Genomic DNA, 19,658 nt, shown 5'->3' with positions numbered 1-19,658 from the left:
TTTAAAATGTCACTGGTTATTTGTTCCAGAATCCTAGGAGGTTAAGGAGACTAATATTTTAAATTTCATCTTTACATTTGTAAAAATTGGTACATTCGATAGCCCTAATATGGTTCAATATCTCAGGATACAATTACAAGAAAGTCTACTGATAATTGATACCATGTACACATGGTACCTGGAAGAGGCATGTAATTAAGCACATTTATCCTTTCTCATCTATTAAAATAGTCATTTTATATCACATAATAAAGTACACCCTTAATTGAGTTCCCATTCATGTCAACTAACAGAGCTTGAGCTGTTTGTCATAACAACCCATGTTGATAGGCATGCTGCTCATTAGCAGAGCATCCCTAATGGCTACATCCTGGAGTAGGTTTACATTTTAAAATAAACAGAGGGGCAATTGCTAATAGCTAACTATAACAATCACCCAAAATAATATGGGAATGACAATGTTTTGGAGACTAGCAACAGCAGAATATAGTGCATTAATATTTCAGTTAAAATAGATGAACTTTAATGGTTTTGCTGGTAAAAATTAAAAGCTGGTATTAAATAACCCCCTTGATTTTTCATGGATTTGATATCTAGATGCTGTCTAAAATTTTAGGGAATTTGTCCTTATATTCGAACCATGTTATCTTCTTTTAGAGACAACAGAGGATATTGATGCGTTTTCTGGCATTTTATCTCTGACTGGTCCCTAGAGCCCTCCCCACCAGAAGGGCGTTTTGACCGAGGGGATCTGTACTCATGATTCTTTCCATATGCCGTCTTGTCCCATTCCCGTACTGAGCGGAATGATGTAATCAGTCACACATTGTGCAGAAATAAGAGTCCACTCAGATTCTGTGTTTTGTACAAAGTAGTGAAAAACTCTTCTTTACTAAGCCCGCCTTACAAACAAATGCCTTAGACATTCAGAAATTCTGCACCCTTCTTGCAGCAGGAGAGAGATCTGTGGGTTGTTGTTTGTTTGTTTGTTTGTTTTTTTGCTTGGTTTTTTTTTTTCCACTTAGTTGACGCCCCATTTTTAAAGACAAGTATGTTACCAATGTGCAGTAAGGTGTGGGATTTGACAGCCAGCTCTGTGGGTTTCATAGGGGAGATAATTACTGTCAAGCACATGCAGACATTCCAAAGAAATAACAGCGACTCAGGAGAAGCTAACAGGAGGCTTCAGCATAACGAATCTGTGACCTTTCTGCTATTTTCTTATACACTAGAAATCCTGTAGCCTTTTGCTAGTCACTGTTTACCAAAAAGTATTGGAGTATCCTATAGACCATTGCTGTTAGTATCCAGATAGTGCTAAATGTTGAACAGTACAGATTGCAAAGTAAAAATATAGACATATAAATAATTAAATATGTAAATAATCATTTAACTAAAATTAATTCACATGTGCCAAGTTGAAATAAAGCGGGTCTCTGTGCTGACACCAGAAATTTATAACATCTGTTTGATTCCCAATAGTCAACCAGCAGTCACATTCAAAGAAAACTTAGGGGGGCTTTATAAGACTGTGGAATAGAAGTTAGTATAAAATAAGCTTGGGGGATGCTGATATGCTATCTCCTATGGGGAGGAAGAAAAAGAAAACGGAGGGTAGGGGGATGAATTTGGTGTCTGGAATATATATTACGTTAGTAAATGAAATATCAAACCCCTATGCTGTTTTTATCTTTTACATATGTAAAAATAAAAATTGTGTGTACCCATGCAATTAAATAGGTAGCTGGATTTTGAAGAGCTTCTTTTATATCTTGGGGTTTTTTTAATTGGTATAGCAGATAAATTGGTCCTGAAGTTCTGTGGGACTAAGGGGAGCTCACTTTGTGGCATGCCTGGTATAAAACTTTGCTAAAACAAGAGTTAGAGGTCATCCGTTGAAATAATAACATAACAAGATTTCTGTATCTGCTTAATATGGCACTGAGAACAACTAAAACAGACTCAGTCCTAGTTTATTAGTGTGTCAACATGGAAGCGTCGTGACGGATACTAAAAGGGAGCCCTGTGTGAAAAGGACTCTCTTGTAATCAAAAATGAGCAGAGGATCTAAAAGAAGCTTTAGAAGCATCAGAATGGTGATTATAGACGAATGGGGATGAAAGAGAGATGAAAGTTTTGAAGGGACTAAAGTTTAAGTTGCCTCCTCAACACCTAAACCTAGGTGTAAAGTAGTAAAACCCTACTTTTATAGTAAGATCTTAAATTTTCTGTCTATATGTTGCCTTTTTTTCCCATGCTGATGTGAAGATAGCCCTTTACATTTAACCACTCTTTTGTTTATCTTCCTGTCAACTGAACTTCAATAAACATGAGCATGTCAGCTGCTGCTGAAAAATGACCGGTGAAGAGATAGGGTAAAACTTGTCATGTTTTACCTTAGACACTGGAAATATAAATGATCAATTTTTCAAGCATGTTTTTTATTTTTAACATTTTTGTTGTTGCAAATGACAGAGCACTAAGGTTGTGCAGATAATGGCCTTTTGTTTTGGCAGGCAATCGGAAAATGTGGAAAGGGTGAAAGCTGAGAGGTTGTTTTGAATGAAACAGATTTTTTCAAAGATTTTTCTTTTTAGTTCCCAAAACAACAATTGTAAAATACTGTTCCATTAGTGAAGAAAATATTCATTTGAGAACATTAAAATACTTTGTTTTGAAGACTTTGTAAGAAAAATACCTAAAATCTGGTCTAGTTTATAAAATAAATGTTGGTGGTCGCATTGCCCTTGGCAGGTATACTCCCTCTTGGTATGTATACTTTGTCTAGCCATGGAAGAATATTTCTCCTTTGGCTGATGGGAGGTTCCACCAGAAGTGAGTCAGAAAAATAGTAAGAGTACCAAGGCATTGCCCTTGGTGTTGGGAAGACTGTAAAATTACACAAGCGATTTCAGGATCAAGAGGTCAGTTGGCCCTATTACATGCCTTATTTGCATCCACACTTGATTTTTAATGTGCACTTAACCAGGCTGTTCGCTGGCTACCATGTCTGAGATAGATGGCATCAAAATGCACTAGAGGGCTGTCTTTCAACTAATTTTCACCTGTAAGCCATTAGAAAAGAGCCCTGACTCATTTCCTTTGCATCCACATAGTGAGACTGAGAATTTCAGTCCTTCACTCTCCACTTCCTAGAGTTATTATATAGTAATTTGTCATGGGAAAGTTTGGAGCATTAAAATTCAGGATGTGGATTACTTGTGTAATGCATGTGTCAGGATATGCTTAATTCTTCATTTTGCATGCAGTGATGCCATGCTAATTGTTGACCTAGAGGCCAAAAATCAGATCTCACACTGATTGGAAGGGTATTCTATGTCTTAGGTTAAAGAGTGTTATTTTCCTATTTACTTCAATTTTTTTATAAGAAGTGGATACAAAGTGAGGCAAGGGCAATTCTAGACATCCCAGGGGCCGTGATCAGGGAACTCACTTAATCAGTAAAGTTTGATTTAAATTCTGGCTTGAGCTGGGCAGACTGTTTTTACCCTCTTCACTTATATTTCTGAGAGAAATGCTAATAGAATTGCAGAAACATCAAATAGTTTGGGTTGGAAGGGACCTTAAAGATCATCTAGTTCCACCCCCCTGCACTGGACATGGACATCTTACACTAGACAAGGTCGCTGAAAGCCCCAGCCCGGCCTTGAACACTTCCAAGGATGGGGCATCCACAACTTCTTGAGCAACCTGTGCCAGTGCCTTGCCACCCTCACAGCCAAGAGTTTCTTCCTACACCAAATCTAAATCTCTCATCTTTTAGTTTAAAACTATTCTTCCTTGTCTTATTATTATCTGCCCATGCAAAACCCATCTTTCTTATAAGCCCTCCTTTAGGTACTAGAAGGCTTCTATAAGGTCCCCCTTGAGTCTTGTCTTCTCTAGTCTGAGCAACCTCAGCTTTCTCTCCCAGTGTTCAGAAGAAAGGTGCTTCAGCCCTCTGAGCATCTTTGTGGCCTTCCTCTGGGCTTGCTCCAACAGGTCCATGTCCTTCTTATGTTGGGGGCTGCAGAGCTGGATGCAGTCCAGGTGGCATCTCATTGGAGTCGAGTAGAGAGGGAGAATCACCTCCCTCAACCTGCTGACCACGCTGCTTTTGATGCAGCCCAGGACACACTTGGATTTCTGGGCTGTGAGGGCACATCACTGGGCTGTGTCCAGCTTTTCATCCACCTGAACCCCAAATTCCGTCTCTGGAGGACTCCTCCCAGTGAATTCTTCTCCCAGTCTGTACTCATGTCTAGGGTTGCCCTGACCCAGGTGAGGGTAAGTTCAGTAAGGAATTAGTAGTGAGTAATGAGGGGCAAACTGTTTCTACTGAGAGAAGAGGTATTAGTAGCATTAGTAATGTTGTCAAGAAATTGAGAGGTTGTGGTAATCTTGGCTTTGTTGTTGATAGTGGTTTTTACTTCCCATCCAAAATTTTATACAAATGGTATACTTATTTAGAGCATGGAATCGCATTTAATGAAGGTGGTATGTATACACAGAACAAATACAGTGCATGCAGGATGTGTCCTGATGCCATAAATTGATCACTGGAGAACTGGGTCTTAGCTCCCCCTTCAGATTTGTTGTTCATTGTAGAAGGTGGCAAATCTAAAACAGATAAACCACATTGCACCATGCTAAAAACCATACTGCTTACCCATAATTCCAACCTTATCCATAATCTCTTTCTTTCTCCAGTTTCTTCAAGGAGGACTTAGATCAAACTCTAAGTGTTTAAAATAAAGTAACAAAAATATTTTATATGACAAAGATGAGCAGAACTTAAAAGAACACCCCAGGCATGTATTTATCCTGTGCCATTCATAGAATTTGTCCAAACAGCAGGTTTTTGTGCAGAACAGCGCATATGGCTTTAGATGTTTGGAGTTGGATCATTATGTCCCAAACCTATTCCACACTTTTTGCTCTTTTATAAACCTTCTCAAATTTCCATATAGGCACCTCTTCCAAATACAGGTGTAGGTATATAAGTGTAAAAAGGTATTGTAGGGATGCCTTTATATTTTAGCTGTTATTTTAAAATACATTTTTAAATTTTTGGAACAGTTGCCTTTGCTTAAATGGTTTTTGGTTGCAACTAAGTAGTTGCTCTATATTAAGGAATCCGTTAGAGACGTTTTTATTTACTGTGGATTTTTTTTAACGTCTGATTGCTTTAAAAGACTGAGGAGGCTAATGCAGCTTTGCAGTAAAGGTTACTTGCTCTCTTCAGACACAATTGCTAAGTCGAGGTTTATACTATCTGATGTTAAATTTTACTCCTGAGGGGCTTAGAAAATAACCATTTTACAGTGCAAAGTGTTGGCATGTTTTTACCTATCTTTATTTGTACAAATACACACAGCTTTTCTTAGTAGTTAGTAGTTAACCCTGAGAACTCTTTTTTTCACCTCTGTTCAGTGCACGCCTGTGGCTCCATGCTTTCCCACAGTTTATCAGCCAGGCTGTTTACCAAATCTGACACTAAGAGATGCATTAGAAAAATGAGGGCATAATTTAGATATGAAAACCGTTTAATGCTTGCTACTTGACCATGCTTCTTGTGAATAATATTCCTCATGTTTGGTGTACATTGCCCGATTCCCTTGAAATTAGGTTAAGGGGGGGGGTGCGCTGGTTTATAGCACCTAGAGTTGTTACTTCAAAAGGGTTTCATTTTAAGAACAAATGTAGACTGTGGGTTTGTATGTTTAGAAATGAGCATCTTAAAATCAACATCTTTAATTTTCTCTATTACTTGTGTGCATCTCCTCTGTGAAATTTTATGCAAGACTTAACTGTACAGAATTGCAATTTGAGGGAAGTTACAACAAAATTACTTGTCTAGCCCAAAGTGGGTAACTATGCCAGTAGGTATGATTAGGGTGCCTAACAGAAGGGTTTTTACACTGAAAGGCTGTGGGGTTCTATTTTTTTTTCCTGAAGAAATCAAGAACTTCAATGCAGTTATAAGCTATCAATTTAGCACTTCCCATGTAGAAGACTGCTTTCTATTTTGTCAGAAGCAGTGCCACGGAGACTAATATATGCCCTTATACTGCAGAATTTGATGCAGTATTGTGTTAGAAACCAAATATAAAGTTAGCATACACCTTAACAGTGCAAGTTACAATAAATCAGTTCCACTGTCAAATTTCATTTTAAAAGAAATCAGGTGAAGATCAGTAAATAGGTTTAAGCAGATTCTAATTAGCAACTTGTATGTTGTTAAAAGGATACTGAACTTCAAATTAAATATTTTAAATTAGCTCAAATTCTTTTACTGTGCTTTTCTTCCACCCTATCGTATAGCTTAACCTCAAACTCTTTGTAAATGTTCCAAGCAGAGACCTTTAAAGTGAAATTTCCTGTACCCATTTGAACTCTGATTTCTGAATATGCAAAGGTTTAGTGAAAAGGAAAACTGAAAATACTTTGGAAATTAGGGTTCATGATATAGATGATCAAAGGAATGTTCCTGTGTCAACAGATTACTGACAGGAATCATGGTACCAGTGTTGCATATAATTGGCATCGAATGCAATTTTACTTTTATGTACAAGACCAACAACATTTTAAGAGCTTTTTTAATTATAAGGAAAGATGAAAATAGAAATAGAGATGCAGAGAATTAACTGAGATTGACAAATAACCAGTTAACTCAGATTTTCAACGTTTGCACCTCAGTGACTAGGTGGCACTTACTGCCATGGTCTAGTTTACAAGATGGCATTAGGTGAAAGGTTGGACTCAATGATCTCAGAGGTCTTTTCCAACCTAGTTCATTCTGTGATAAAAAAATCTAAAGAGTCAGAAGAGTTGCTTGCCCAGTTCAGCTATGCTTTTTTCCAGTGTATCTGGAAATACAGAAAGAATGAACATCTAGAAAAACCTGGTTTACAGGTTTGCAGTTTTTTTGCACAACAATCAAGAGAAAGCATAAGTAGGAAATTTTACTGATGCTTTGACAGTTATTTGTTACCACACTTATAGCTGTCTGTCTTAACACTGTTCATAACCATTTTCTGTTAGTGCCTGTTAGCCAAGAAAATTATGCAAACAAAATAATCTAGTCCAGTAAAAACTATAGTTCAAAAAAAAAAGTCAAATCCTTCTGCACAATGCTGAGTGCATTCATGTGTTTAATTGAAAATCTGTGAGACAAATATTTCATTTAAAAAGGAAAAAAGACTGTTTAACTTCACTTACCAGAAGATGGGATCAAAGCTGCGAGAAGGTGAACAGTTAAAACTCTGGAAATTCAGCAAATCAAAAAGCATACAGAGGCTTTCCTTACATACAAGTATAAATGTGCCAAGTTTATTTGAGTTCTTCCAATGATGTTAAATATACTGAAATAAAAATTAAATGTAGCTTTTTCCCACTTCCACATGTGTTCTACTATTGTTGCAGTGCCTTAGGCTGATGATCATAATTTCTACATGGTTTATTCATGCATTTTGAATGCAAATAAATGCTTCTGTAGCAGAATGATGATATTATGATTTTTTTTAATCTTTTGATGTTTTTTCTCATCTGCTCGTACTGCTGCTTACACAAACTAAGATGAAATCATATTTACAGAGTCATAGAATAGTCAAAGCTGGAATGTGCATGCCTTCAGGAGCACACCACAATATCCACTGATTGCAGGAGGACACTCTCATCTCAACAATTTAAAATTAATTTCTGTAATAAAAAATATATTGCAAAGAAAGTGAAAGAGGAGAACAAGCATAAAAGCAACTGATGATTGTTCAGTTTATCAAAGTTTATTTTTACTATGTATTCCTTCACATTTCCTTTTCTGTTGAACTGTGGCCTGGAAGTACTGTAAGTACTGTAAAACTAAAGTCTTTGACACACAATATATGCTTGATTTAAGACAAATATTTCTTCTACACTACCTCCATTATGAATTTTCTTGATATAAATTTGCTGTTTTGCAAAGTTCATTGTAATCATTGGATACAAGCCAGTAGTTCCTAGAAAATAATTTTGAGTAGTGACAGCATTTTGTCTCTATCTTAGCATTAAAAAACCCACAGTGTTTATTAAATATGCTAATTTGAACTGTAGTTATGAAAGTAAATTTCGTCTTCTCTGCTTTTACCTTGAATGCATTTGGGAAATGAGGAAACAGTATAGTCAGTTATTTTATTATACTTGCTTTAAAGACAGCTTTAATCCCAGAGGCACCATTTATCAACAATTGTCTCCTTTGGAAAAGAAAACAGGTGTGTCACAAGAGGTTGTAGGAGTATAAACTATGGGATATTACTTTATCACAAAAATTATGTGAATCCTGCTCCAGATGAATAGCTTCCATTGCTGTACAATCAGTATTCTACCTATCTTTCTCCTAGCAAAACCCAGTATATTTTTTAATCTTTAATTTTAAAAAAAAATTTTAATCTTTAGCAACTTAATCTTTCTAATAAAATTAATGATCTACAAAGGTTAATGTTGTCCATACTTAGGATAGAAAGAAATGATCTTAGAGACTTGGTAATTAGTTTACTACTGTGCTAAAATTCAACATGAATTCAGAGACATTAAATTGTATACATATCACAGTACAGTAAGGGAGAAAACTAAGTAGGTGAAACTTAATGAATTGGTATCTTTCTTTCTTGACAGGCTAGTGAAGGATGCCCCATGGGATGAGGTCCCTCTTGCTCACTCCTTGGTTGGTTTTGCCACTGCATATGACTTCTTGTACAGCTATCTTAGCAAGATTCAGCAGGAGAGATTTCTTGAAGTAATTGCCAATGCCTCGGGATATATGTATGAAACATCATACAGACGTGGATGGGGCTTCCAGTACCTTCACAACCACCAGCCTACCAACTGTGTGGCCCTGCTAGCTGGAAGCCTGGTTCTGATGAATCAAGGTATGTGCTAAACCATAAGGATATTTTTTCTGAAGTGTATCAACTCAAATCAGTCATTTATGCAGCAAAGGTCAGGATTTGATAAAAGTGCTTCTGAGTGTACAGCAGTATTGGGTTTGCTCTTTCACTGCTTAGTAAAATTTAATTTACTGAATAGAACAAAAGTTTGTGGGCAGATATACAAGGCTTAATATGTGTGTATATAAATTCAGTTATCTAAGTGATTTTGAAATTCTTATCTCACATTCTGTAAGAAGTAAAAATCCCCTTGTGTACAGTCTGTCCAGTCCAGATTTATAGACAGCATCTTTAAGGGTAGATTATCAGTAAAAAGGCGTGCACTTGATCTCCTTACACAATGCATGGAAAGGTCAGCAGTCAGAAACACCCCGCACTTTGAGCTGGGAGCTAGAAAATAGGATAACCTGGAATTTTGTCCAAGACTTCTGTCTCCTGCGAGAGCTGCAAAAGTGTAACTTTACCAACCCAAAGGCCACAGCTCAGGACCTTTCTTTCCATCAGTCTTTTCTATGGAGATAAGCAGGACTTTACTTTTTTCCCCTCTGAATTCTGCCCTTGCATTCCACAACCATCATCCAAGAGGTGTCTGTGCCAGGTGTCCTTTTCTTTGCTTTGGGGACTTAAAACCATCCTTCCCGCTTACAAGTTGAAGACCCTGACCAGTTGATTTGAATGCTCTGCATAGGGGCTATCCCTCTCCTCTTGTCTAAGTGATACACAGTGTAAATGAGAATGCAAGTCACAGAGTCAGTGAGAGAGAGCAGGTAAGTGATCCCGACTTTAAACCCCATTGGTGCTTCGGCTGAGAGGTGGAAGTCAGCTCCTGCTTTTATAAGAATGAATCAGTATTTTATCAGGTGGTTGTTTAATATGTGCTACAAGTATTTTGAAAACATGATTCCCAGTGGAACTACTTACTTGCTGCAAATCAAGGAAATTGTAGTTTCTGGATGCTGATGATGTTGCCAGGCTGTTCAGCTCTGCCAAGCAAAGGCACATCTGCACATCGCTGGAGCTTTCAAATGCCCAAAGAAGTGTGACAAAAAATTATGGCGCCTACTGTGTTTGCAGGGTCATCTTCTTGTCAAGTGCTTGTGGGAACAAGCACATTGATTGATATGTATATGCTGAGAAGCATAAAGAGCATGTGTGGAAGTTATTCCCTATCCTCCTATCTTACTGTCCACAGATTGAAGACTCAGACCATGTTGATTCATTGGGTTTTGCTAAATTTCATAAAATTCCATCCTTCCCCAAGCCTTCATTAGTGCAGAAAGCTGGCAGTTTGCAAGATGACTCTGCTTTTCATTAGAATATAGACCATAAGTATGCTTTGTGCCAAACAATAGTAACATCACAAAGTTGGGCAATATTTCTTTCACTAAAGATTGGTGAGGGTTATTTGGGGGGAAAAAAGCAGCAAATTTATGAATTCTTGAGCAATTTGAAAATAGTGGTAATATTTCAAATGAAAATAGGTCAATACAGACTGTATATTTCTAAACTAAAGTTCTGTTGTTTTCAATATAGAGCAACTTTATTTTTTAAAAAATGGAAACATAAATGAAGTTTTTCTATTGGTCTAAAGCAAAAGGAAGATTTTTTTAAAAAACTATCATTCCAATATGAAAGACTTAATCTGAAGAAATTAAAAAAAAAGGGATGGGAGAAAGAGAATGAACATAATATACTTCCTGTATCAGGTACATAGCAATTGCAAATGATGTATCCCAGTGTTGACCTTTCTTACAAAAGGTTTAAATTCCAATTAATAACTTTATACACAATTAATCTATTGAAGCTTCCAGAGACTAAATAGCCAATTTAAAAGCCTGTAAACATTACCATAGGACTGAGAAATGAAACGAATTTGAATGACTCCTAGGCACATGCATGTATTGAAGACTTTATACTCAGACACTCAGATATTCAAAATAGAAACTTGAGTAATTCCTTGATATATCTAGTAGATACATGGTTTATATCCTGCTAAGTTTAGGTAAGATTTGTTGTGGGTTTTTGTGTAGCCTGACAGAGCATTGAGTCTTTTACTTTTTTCATTTCAGGGTGTTCTTTTAGTATACTACGAGTATAGCACTACAGCATAGATGTACACTAAGTAAACAGAACATTAATGCATTACGGTGGTAAATGCACTGTGCTGAACCAGGGCAAATAACATTCTTGCAGCAGTCAAAAACCAGCTTTTGTGGCTGTTATGTCATAAGGGGAAACAAGAGCGAGAACATTCAGTATTTTATTCCAGTAGACTGATGTGCTACCAACTCCATCAGAGTAATGAAGTAGTGTCATGATATCTGTGAGTAAAGTAAGCGGAAATGAGTAGTACCACCTGTCCCTGTTACTCAGGCCTTCCCCATCATAGTTTTCTTTTTAGCCAGCCAATAAAATTACCATGTTAGACTCAGGTTGTCTGTTTTGTTTATATACTGCTATTTTTTTTCACTGTTGACTGAGCAGGATTTGGCAGCCTTGACTAGTAGGATGTCAGAATTGCTCGTCACTCTGCTGAGCATAAATACAGTATTTGTGGCAATGAGAGGAAACATTTTGTAACAGTATTGAATGGAGGCCCTACTCCTGTAGCCTGGCACATGTGCTTCATTCAGCAGGCACCGCTTCGCCATGCCGTGGGGTAGAATGTTTGCCAGCTGGGCTTTGCTATAGAGTGGAATTAAGTCTGGTTAAATCTGTGTTTAGACACTTTGAGTTGGGAGAACACTAAGTTGCCACATAGAAGCACAAGGCAAATGATCTCTGTTTAGTCCTACTTTTCTTGCTACTCAATCCAAAAGAAAATAAGAGAAGGCACGTAGCCTTTCCTCTGCTGGGTTCCGTGTGCTGACTTCTGCAATACGTAAATGCAGTACTGAGGCTGTTGTGCTTGTGCTTAGTGAAGGCAGACAGGGCCTGAGAAGGTTTCTCGTGACCTCTTCCCATCTTTTGATTTGTGTAGAGCAGACCAAAATTGTAAAATCTATGAAATGCTTTTCTTTAGAGAAACTATAACTGCTTAGAACTTGTATATTTGAAGGCTGAGAATTTACCTAGTTGGAAGATTAATTTTATTCTGGAATTGAGGAATCTGCTTTTGGAAGTAACCATGTAAAACTCTTCCAAAATAAATTATATTTGGGTAACCCTTTGGATTGTACAACAAACTGAAAATGTAACTAGAACAGAGAAGGTCTTAAAATAGAGCATGAGTTAGTAGAATATCAGTTAACTGCAGCTCAAATGTGAACCTTTTTGCATTTTTAAACTCTGGGGATCTCCTTACCACACTGGCAATCCTGCCAGTAAAAATGACTGATTAGAATTGTTGCATTACTGGAGCCCTCTAGTGGGACCATCGGTTTGTTTTCATAGGGCTTTAATTTGAAATGCAATAAATAGTCTTGACTTGGCTCTTCCTTTTTTCATGTCCTGAATTCATTAAAAAAATTTTCTTTTTAAGTTGTAAAGCATAATCCTACATTATTAGCAAAAGATGTGTGGTAGATTTTCCCCTGCTCATGTGACCTTGCTTTGCTGTGTTTAAATACTGTGTTTTATATTTCACCCTAGAACTATAGGGATGCTGCAGCAGTAGGTTGTATTATAGAGCTCTAGATTGCAGATTCCTTGCTGTAAAGGATCCCACTGTGGGAGTACAAATGGCACCATCTATGACCCGTTGCGTTCTAATTAGTTTTGCCAACGTCTTTTTCTTTCAGGCTACCTTCAGGAAGCTTACTTGTGGACCAAGCAAGTGTTGGCAATCATGGAGAAGTCAGTAGTCCTGCTGCAGGAGGTCACAGATGGCTCCCTCTATGAAGGGGTGGCTTATGGCAGCTACACAACCAGATCGCTCTTCCAGTACATGTTTCTTGTCCAAAGGCATTTTGACATCAATCACTTCAGCCACCCTTGGCTCAAGCAGCACTTTGCATTTATGTACAGGACTGTCCTGCCAGGTAGGTCCTTTGGGTAAATGAAGATGAATCTTCTAATTTTTGAAGCATCAATATATTTCATACTTGAAGTAGGCCATTTTAAAACAATCACTGTACTTGGATTTTTTAAAATAACCATTTCCTTGGATTTTACCTTCATCATTCATCAAAGTGACATCCTTGTTTATCACTGCTTATTAAAGATCAATTCTGGCTTTTAAAATTGGTGGAAATATCAAAACATCAGTTGGGAGAAAAAGCAACCCTTCAGAATTTGATTTCTGATTTTCAAAATTTGCTGGGGTTTTCTGTTTGAAAAATAATATTCTTTGAGATTTTTCTTGATTTTTCCCTTTGCCAAAAATTATTACATTGAAAGATTAGTTGAAAGAAATAGTAAATGATTAAGCCAACGTAAAAGTACTAGTAAAGTATAAAAAATTTTTACATGATCACCAGGTTTCCACTAAACAGTAAAATAGATTTTTATGTCAAATTTATTAAAATATTTTTATTATACTTTGAAAAAGTAATTTACTCAAATGATAAATTTTTGTGCTCAGTCCAGGGGTACATGAACCATTTTCTTTTGTCAGTGTGAGAGTTTAACATAAATATCTGACAATCCCTGATGGGTAAATTTTGAAGACTTTTTAGTATTTCTCTTGCTGTATCTCTCCACTGTCTTGGAGTGTGTTCCAGCATCTCTGATTTGAAGTCCAAGTTGTGACTGAAAGATGGAGATATGCAAATGCAAAACCAGCTAGATTGCTGGTCTCTTCTTTCAGAAGAGATTTAGTTTCAGGAAGTCTTGCAAGTTTTTGATGATGGTTTTATTATAGAATCATAGAATAGTTTGGGTTGGAGAGAACCTTAAAGATCACCTAATTCCAACTCCCTTATTGTAGTCAGGGACACCTTCCACTAGCCCAGGTTGCTCAAAACCCAACCTGACCCGAACACTTCCAGGGACAGGGCATCCGCAAGTTCGCTGGGCAATCTGTTCCAGTTCCTCACCATCCTCACAGGAAAGAGCTTCTTCCTTATATCTGAACTAGGTCTACCCTCTTTCAGTTTAAAGCTGTTACCACTTGTGTTGCTTATTTTCAGGACAATTCATTAGGAACTTATATTGCTCAAATTCCTGGTTAAAAAACTGTGATAACTTTCTTGGAACTCCAGATCTATCCATGTGTGGGGGACTGAGTGCAACTTTGGCATGCCAGTATAGGCACATAAGGAATTGTGCTGACTCCTTCTGAGACCTCAGGCATCCACTGGGGAGAGGTTCCAAAGAGCAAAATGAGCTCATGCTGACTGTTTCAAAGTGAAGCTGATTTTTTTCCTTGAGGGCACCTCTGGTTTTTTGCCTTGGAGAGTATAGATTCACATAAGAAAAGTGAAAACTGTAAAGACAAAGTTACCTCTGCCAGATTTGAATGAGGAGAGGGAATTATATGGGACATTGTATCTTACATTTAGTGTAGTACATTTTGTGTAGTGACTGTAGCCCAAAGCCAAAGAAGAAAGATGAATATGCAAGTCAGCTACAGCAGAAGGAAACAGCTCCTGTGTAACCTATTTAAGGTTCATTTACAAGCAAGTCTATAAACATCTGAAAAGGCTGCTTCTGTTTGTACCACTTGGCTTTACTGTCATGTTCTACAATCGCATATTTTTTGTTTGTTTGTTCTTTATTACATTCCTTTTCACTTTTTCCCAAGGGTTTCAGAGAACTGTGGCCATCGCGGATTCCAACTATAACTGGTTCTATGGGCCAGAGAGCCAGCTGGTGTTTCTCGACAAATTTGTCATGCGCAATGGCAGTGGAAACTGGTTGGCAGAGCAGATCAGAAGGAACCGAGTGGTGGAGGGCCCAGGGACACCATCCAAAGGGCAGAGGTGGTGCACTCTCCACACTGAATTTCTCTGGTATGAAAGGGAATGAGCGGGCTCAAAAGGAACCTTACAGCTGTTTGCTGTTAGTGATAATTCATTATCTTTAGATTTGTACTGTAGAAGCCAAGATCAGGCTGTCCATGTGCCACCCAGAGTCATTAGGCACAGAAGAACTTCTTCACTTAGCACAGATGCACTGTATGGGTTGCTACAGGGAACATCTTGGTCTTGTCCTACATCTGCTTTTATGGTTTCTTTCCATTGTCTATTGCTTTTATAGAATTGCTTGTATTGAATACAGGCAGTTCCAAAGGAACTGAAAATTTACTTGTATGTAGTCTTTTTATTTGGCCTGTTCTAATGTTTTCTAATCCTGTCATGTTCTTTATAATTAATTAGGTGAATATTTAAAGTATAGTTTTCTTTCAAAAGCTTTAAGAAACACTATGAACTTTCTTTTAAAAGCGAAAGTAGTGTAAACAGTAAGGCTACTGTTAGCTGGTTTTGCACACTTACTTGCAAGTTATGCTTGGAAAAAATGCCATGATAGATTACTAGATCCATATTTTAAGCATTGTAACCTTTTCTGGAGTTATGACCTCTTTTTACACTAAATGTCTTACATTTTCCAACTTATACAAGAAAACCATGTAAATTTTGCTTCAGCCTAATTTAGAGAAAGAAACTAACATACATTAACTGACACAAATAATAAACATGTATCCTTTAAAATGCCTTTTCATTAATTTTTAATTTACTGTTAATTCTGCTTGAAGACTACAGACTTCTGTAATCGTCATTTTGGAGAAACAGATACTGTGCTTCTCTTTGTTAAGTAGTCAGTAAATAGGTGCAAATGTTGATGTCTAGTGGAGAATAGACAGTGTCTACAGCCTGCTTCTGATTTGCCTTTTTAAAAGATCTGTATTGCAGTCAATAGTTTTATGAATATATAAGACAGAACATGGCTAGTTTGAAATTAGTGGTACTCTTATTTTTGAACTGCAGAAAACCTGCTTGCTTTAAATGCAGAGCAGATGCTTTCAGCTGTTAGTCTGTAAAAAGTGTACAACAAATTTGTGCAGGGATTAGTATGATAAATATCATTACAACTATATAATTAGGAAGCATAATGAGGGCTTTATATTGTTGGCTTGCTCCTTGATGTAACTATTGAATCATTTTTGAATTTTGTACAGGTTCTGTTAATGGAACTGGTCAAGTGGTTTTTAAACCCATTTTTCTCATCTTTTTGGCAGGTATGATGCAAGTTTGCGCTCTGTACCTCCACCAGACTATGGGGTTCCTAAGCTGCATTATTTTGAGGACTGGGGAGTAGTAACCTATGGAAGTGCTTTGCCGGCTGAAATCAACAGGCCTTTCCTTTCCTTCAAGTCAGGAAAGCTGGGAGGACGTGCAATATATGATATTGTTCATAAGAACAAGTACAAAGAGTGGATCAAGGGGTGGAGGAACTTTAACGCTGGCCATGAGCACCCAGACCAGAACTCCTTTACTTTCGCTCCCAATGGTGTACCTTTCATAACTGAAGCTCTGTATGGGCCAAAATATACTTTCTTTAATAATGTGTTGATGTTTTCCCCTGCTGTGTCTAAGAGCTGCTTCTCCCCATGGGAAGGGCAGATTACAGAAGACTGTTCCTCAAAGTGGCTTAAATATAAACACGACTTGGCTGGCGACTGTCAGGGACGAGTGGTTGCTGCCATGGAGAGAAGCGGGGTGGTTTTTATCAGGGGAGAAGGAGTGGGTGCATACAATCCAAAATTGAAGCTGAGAAAATTGCTACGAAACCTCATACTTCTCCATCCCCAGCTCCTCTTGCTAGTGGATCAAATCCACCTAGAAGATGACAGCCCTCTGGAGGCAGCGACCAGTTTCTTCCACAACGTGGATGTGCCTTTTGAAGAAACGGTTGTTGATGATGTCCATGGGGCCTTTATTAGGCACCGTGATGGGATATATAAGATGTACTGGATGGATGACACTGGCCACAGTGAGAAAGCCACCATTGCCTCAAGGATGTATCCCCGGGGCTACCCCTACAATGGAACGAACTACGTGAATGTAACGACCCTCTTGCGGCACCCCGTCACAAGGGCCATTTACCTTTTCATTGGGCCCTCTGTGGATGTGCAGAGCTTCACCGTCCGTGGGGATTCTCCACAGCTGGATGTTTTTGTTACCACTGGTGAGCATGCCTATGCAGTGTACCTGTGGCCTGCCGAGGATGGGTCCCGCTCTGCCTTTGCACAGGTTATTGCAGACCGCCAGAAAATTGTCTTTGACCGAGCCTCTGCCATTAGGAGCTCCACAGTACCAGAAGTGAAGGACTACATGGGGATTGTGGAGAGGAACCTGCAACATTTTAAGCCTGTTTTCCAGCAGCTCGAGAAGCAGATCCTGTCTCGTGTGCGCAACACAGCTAGCTTTAGGAAGACTGCTGAACGCCTGCTGAGGTTTTCAGATAAGAGACAGACAGAGGAGGCCATTGACAGGATATTTGCAATCTCACAAAGGCAGCAGCAGCGTGGCAAAGCAAAGAAAAACAGAAAGGTAGCCAAAGGCTACAAATTTGTTGATGCCGTTCCTGACATTTTTGCACAAATTGAGGTAAATGAAAGAAAAGTGCGACAAAAGGCACAGACTCAAGCACAAAAAGAGTTGCCTGTAGATGAAGACGAGGAAATGAAAGATCTTCTGGATTTTGCGGATATCACTTATGTGAAGCACAAAACTGGGTTGTCAATCAAAGGCCAATCAGGGCTGGCACAGATGGTGACGACTGCTCGAAGTAGTGCCCCATCAATATCAGCTTCTTATACCCGCCTGTTTCTAATTCTCAACATTGCTATATTTTTTGTCATGTTAGCAATGCAGCTCACATATTTTCAGAAGGCCAAGAGACTGCATGGCCAAAGATGTCTGTATGCAATACTTTTAGTAGACAGCTGTATATTATTGTGGCTGTATTCTTCCTGTTCTCAGTCACAATGTTAGCAGAAGACCTCTACTAGTTGACCAGTTTATGGTCATATATGTCTATGCAAAAGCATTAACCCTAATAGGGCCAAAGTTTATCTTCTTTTTTTTTCTGAAACATTCCAAAACCAGCTGGGCAAAGATTGCTTTCAGAGCAGAAGGGATGAAAGAATAGGGCAAGCAATGAATATCTCAGAAAACTAAGTACTTAAAAAGTACTCCTTCTTTGGGTTTTCAGTTGGGCCTCACTTCTGAGGGAATGTTGTGCTTTGTTCATCAGAGTTCAGTAATGTAAGTCGTAATTAATTTTTTGGTGAGAAGAGCCGTCTTAATAGATTTGTTTCTAAGGACTTTTTTTTTTATACAGAATTTGGTTTGCATGTAGTGAGTTTTCATTTCAGGCTGCTAGGGATGTCTCTGGACATTCTCTTAAGACAAGGACATTCAAACATAAGTGTACAAGTTGGATCTTAGCATTAGACTTCATTTCTCTCTGCCAAACCAAACAATGGTTCAATATGGTATAATTATACACTCCTGTATAATTATTGCAGACCCTTATATCATGTTATCTCTTCCATGCTTTACAATCTGGCATGGTGGGAAATGACAATCATGTCAGTACTTGCCAAGTGAGAGGCACGACACCTAGCAGGCAGTAGCAGAAGGTAAATATGGGGTTAACTCAAAGTAGAAAGGAACACAATTCTCAGGAAAAAAGCCCTCTGTGTTTTAGCCAAGTGTAGACTGTAGAAAGCTGAATGCTGTAGGATCTGTTCTCCATTTTACAAGGTAGAGTTTCACAAAAGTTTTCTATAGTTTGAAGCATGTCTTAGTAGGGAAATAATGTCCTAGATCACTGCCCTTCCATATGCAATTGTAAAAATACAAACAAAGAACCAAAGCAATCCTGTGGTAACTTCAGCAACTGTCAGTATGGGAAAAAATGTATTATGGATCTATTTAATGTCTTTTTTCTGTTCACATGGCTAGAAAGAGGACAGTTAAAATTTTGTGTACAGCCTGTTCTCTATAAAACACCAGCAAGGGTTCTGCAAGCTCTTGGTGGGTCCAGGTCAATTATTTGGGGATTAGTGGTAAATGGAATCATGCGGTTTATGACAAAAATAAGTTTGACATCTCCACATATATACCCTTCTGTTCATTAAACTGATTTCAAGAATTCATAGCTATTTGAGAGAATGGAAGCTCTATGGAATTGGGACATACCTGTATGTCTTTACAGAAAAACAATTCTTCCAGTACATTTGCTAAATAAAAGCATTATGATTATGTCTGTGGAAAAGTTGTTTGATTAAACTATTTTTCCTGGTAGTTACAGTAATGATGTTCATCAGCACTTGGTTCAAATCACAAACCTTTGTTTCCTCTTCTTTACACCATTTAGATATATATTATCTACTTTACTCCTGTTAAGCCTTCTGCAAGTCTGTTTTGAAATGTGATAAGCTTTCCTTGTCTAAACAGCTTCGGTGAAGAGGTTCCAGCTACACAGCCAGTTCTGAGAAGTGTATTCACATACATGTGCACATACTGCAGTCTCCAATGCCTGAATTTATTCAATGAAATTTGGTACTTTTGGTCTGAGCAAAGATTTAAGACCCCAGTTAATTTCTGATCCATGCAGTCATTGGAGTATGAAAGCCTACAGATAGTAACTTGGTCCATCTAAGACCTTGAAAACCTTCAAGACATACCTTCCCCTTTTCCCTAAGTGCAAAGGGCATATAGTGGTTAATTGTCTATTCCAACTCACCCACTTAATTGCTTAAGGCAAAGGGAGCTGAGCCTGGGAGCATTACCCAGTATAGCTCCACGTCTGTAGTGCTGCTTGCTGAAGCAACTAAACTATGAC

General features: G+C 38.1%; 1 protein-coding gene across 1 annotated transcript in view; it reads left to right on the top strand.

Annotated features, from left to right (window-relative positions):
* DSE (dermatan sulfate epimerase) overlaps nt 1-19,075 on the top strand; it is a 35,211-nt gene extending 16,136 nt beyond the window's left edge. Inside the window, exons 4-7 of the mRNA XM_027692781.1 lie at nt 8,653-8,906; nt 12,665-12,904; nt 14,608-14,815; nt 16,042-19,075. Coding sequence (XP_027548582.1) covers nt 8,653-8,906; nt 12,665-12,904; nt 14,608-14,815; nt 16,042-17,800 — 2,461 coding nt within the window. The 3' untranslated portion in view covers nt 17,801-19,075. The remainder of the gene's footprint in view (nt 1-8,652; nt 8,907-12,664; nt 12,905-14,607; nt 14,816-16,041) is intronic.
* Nucleotides 19,076-19,658: the final 583 nt, after the last annotated feature.

This window comes from Neopelma chrysocephalum, unplaced genomic scaffold (genome assembly GCF_003984885.1).
Source record: "Neopelma chrysocephalum unplaced genomic scaffold, ASM398488v2 Primary Assembly neopelma1_23, whole genome shotgun sequence".
In the NCBI taxonomy this organism is placed as follows: Eukaryota; Metazoa; Chordata; class Aves; order Passeriformes; family Pipridae; genus Neopelma; species Neopelma chrysocephalum.
Note: the sequence above shows the minus strand (reverse complement) of the source record. Positions and strands in the feature narration are given on the sequence as shown.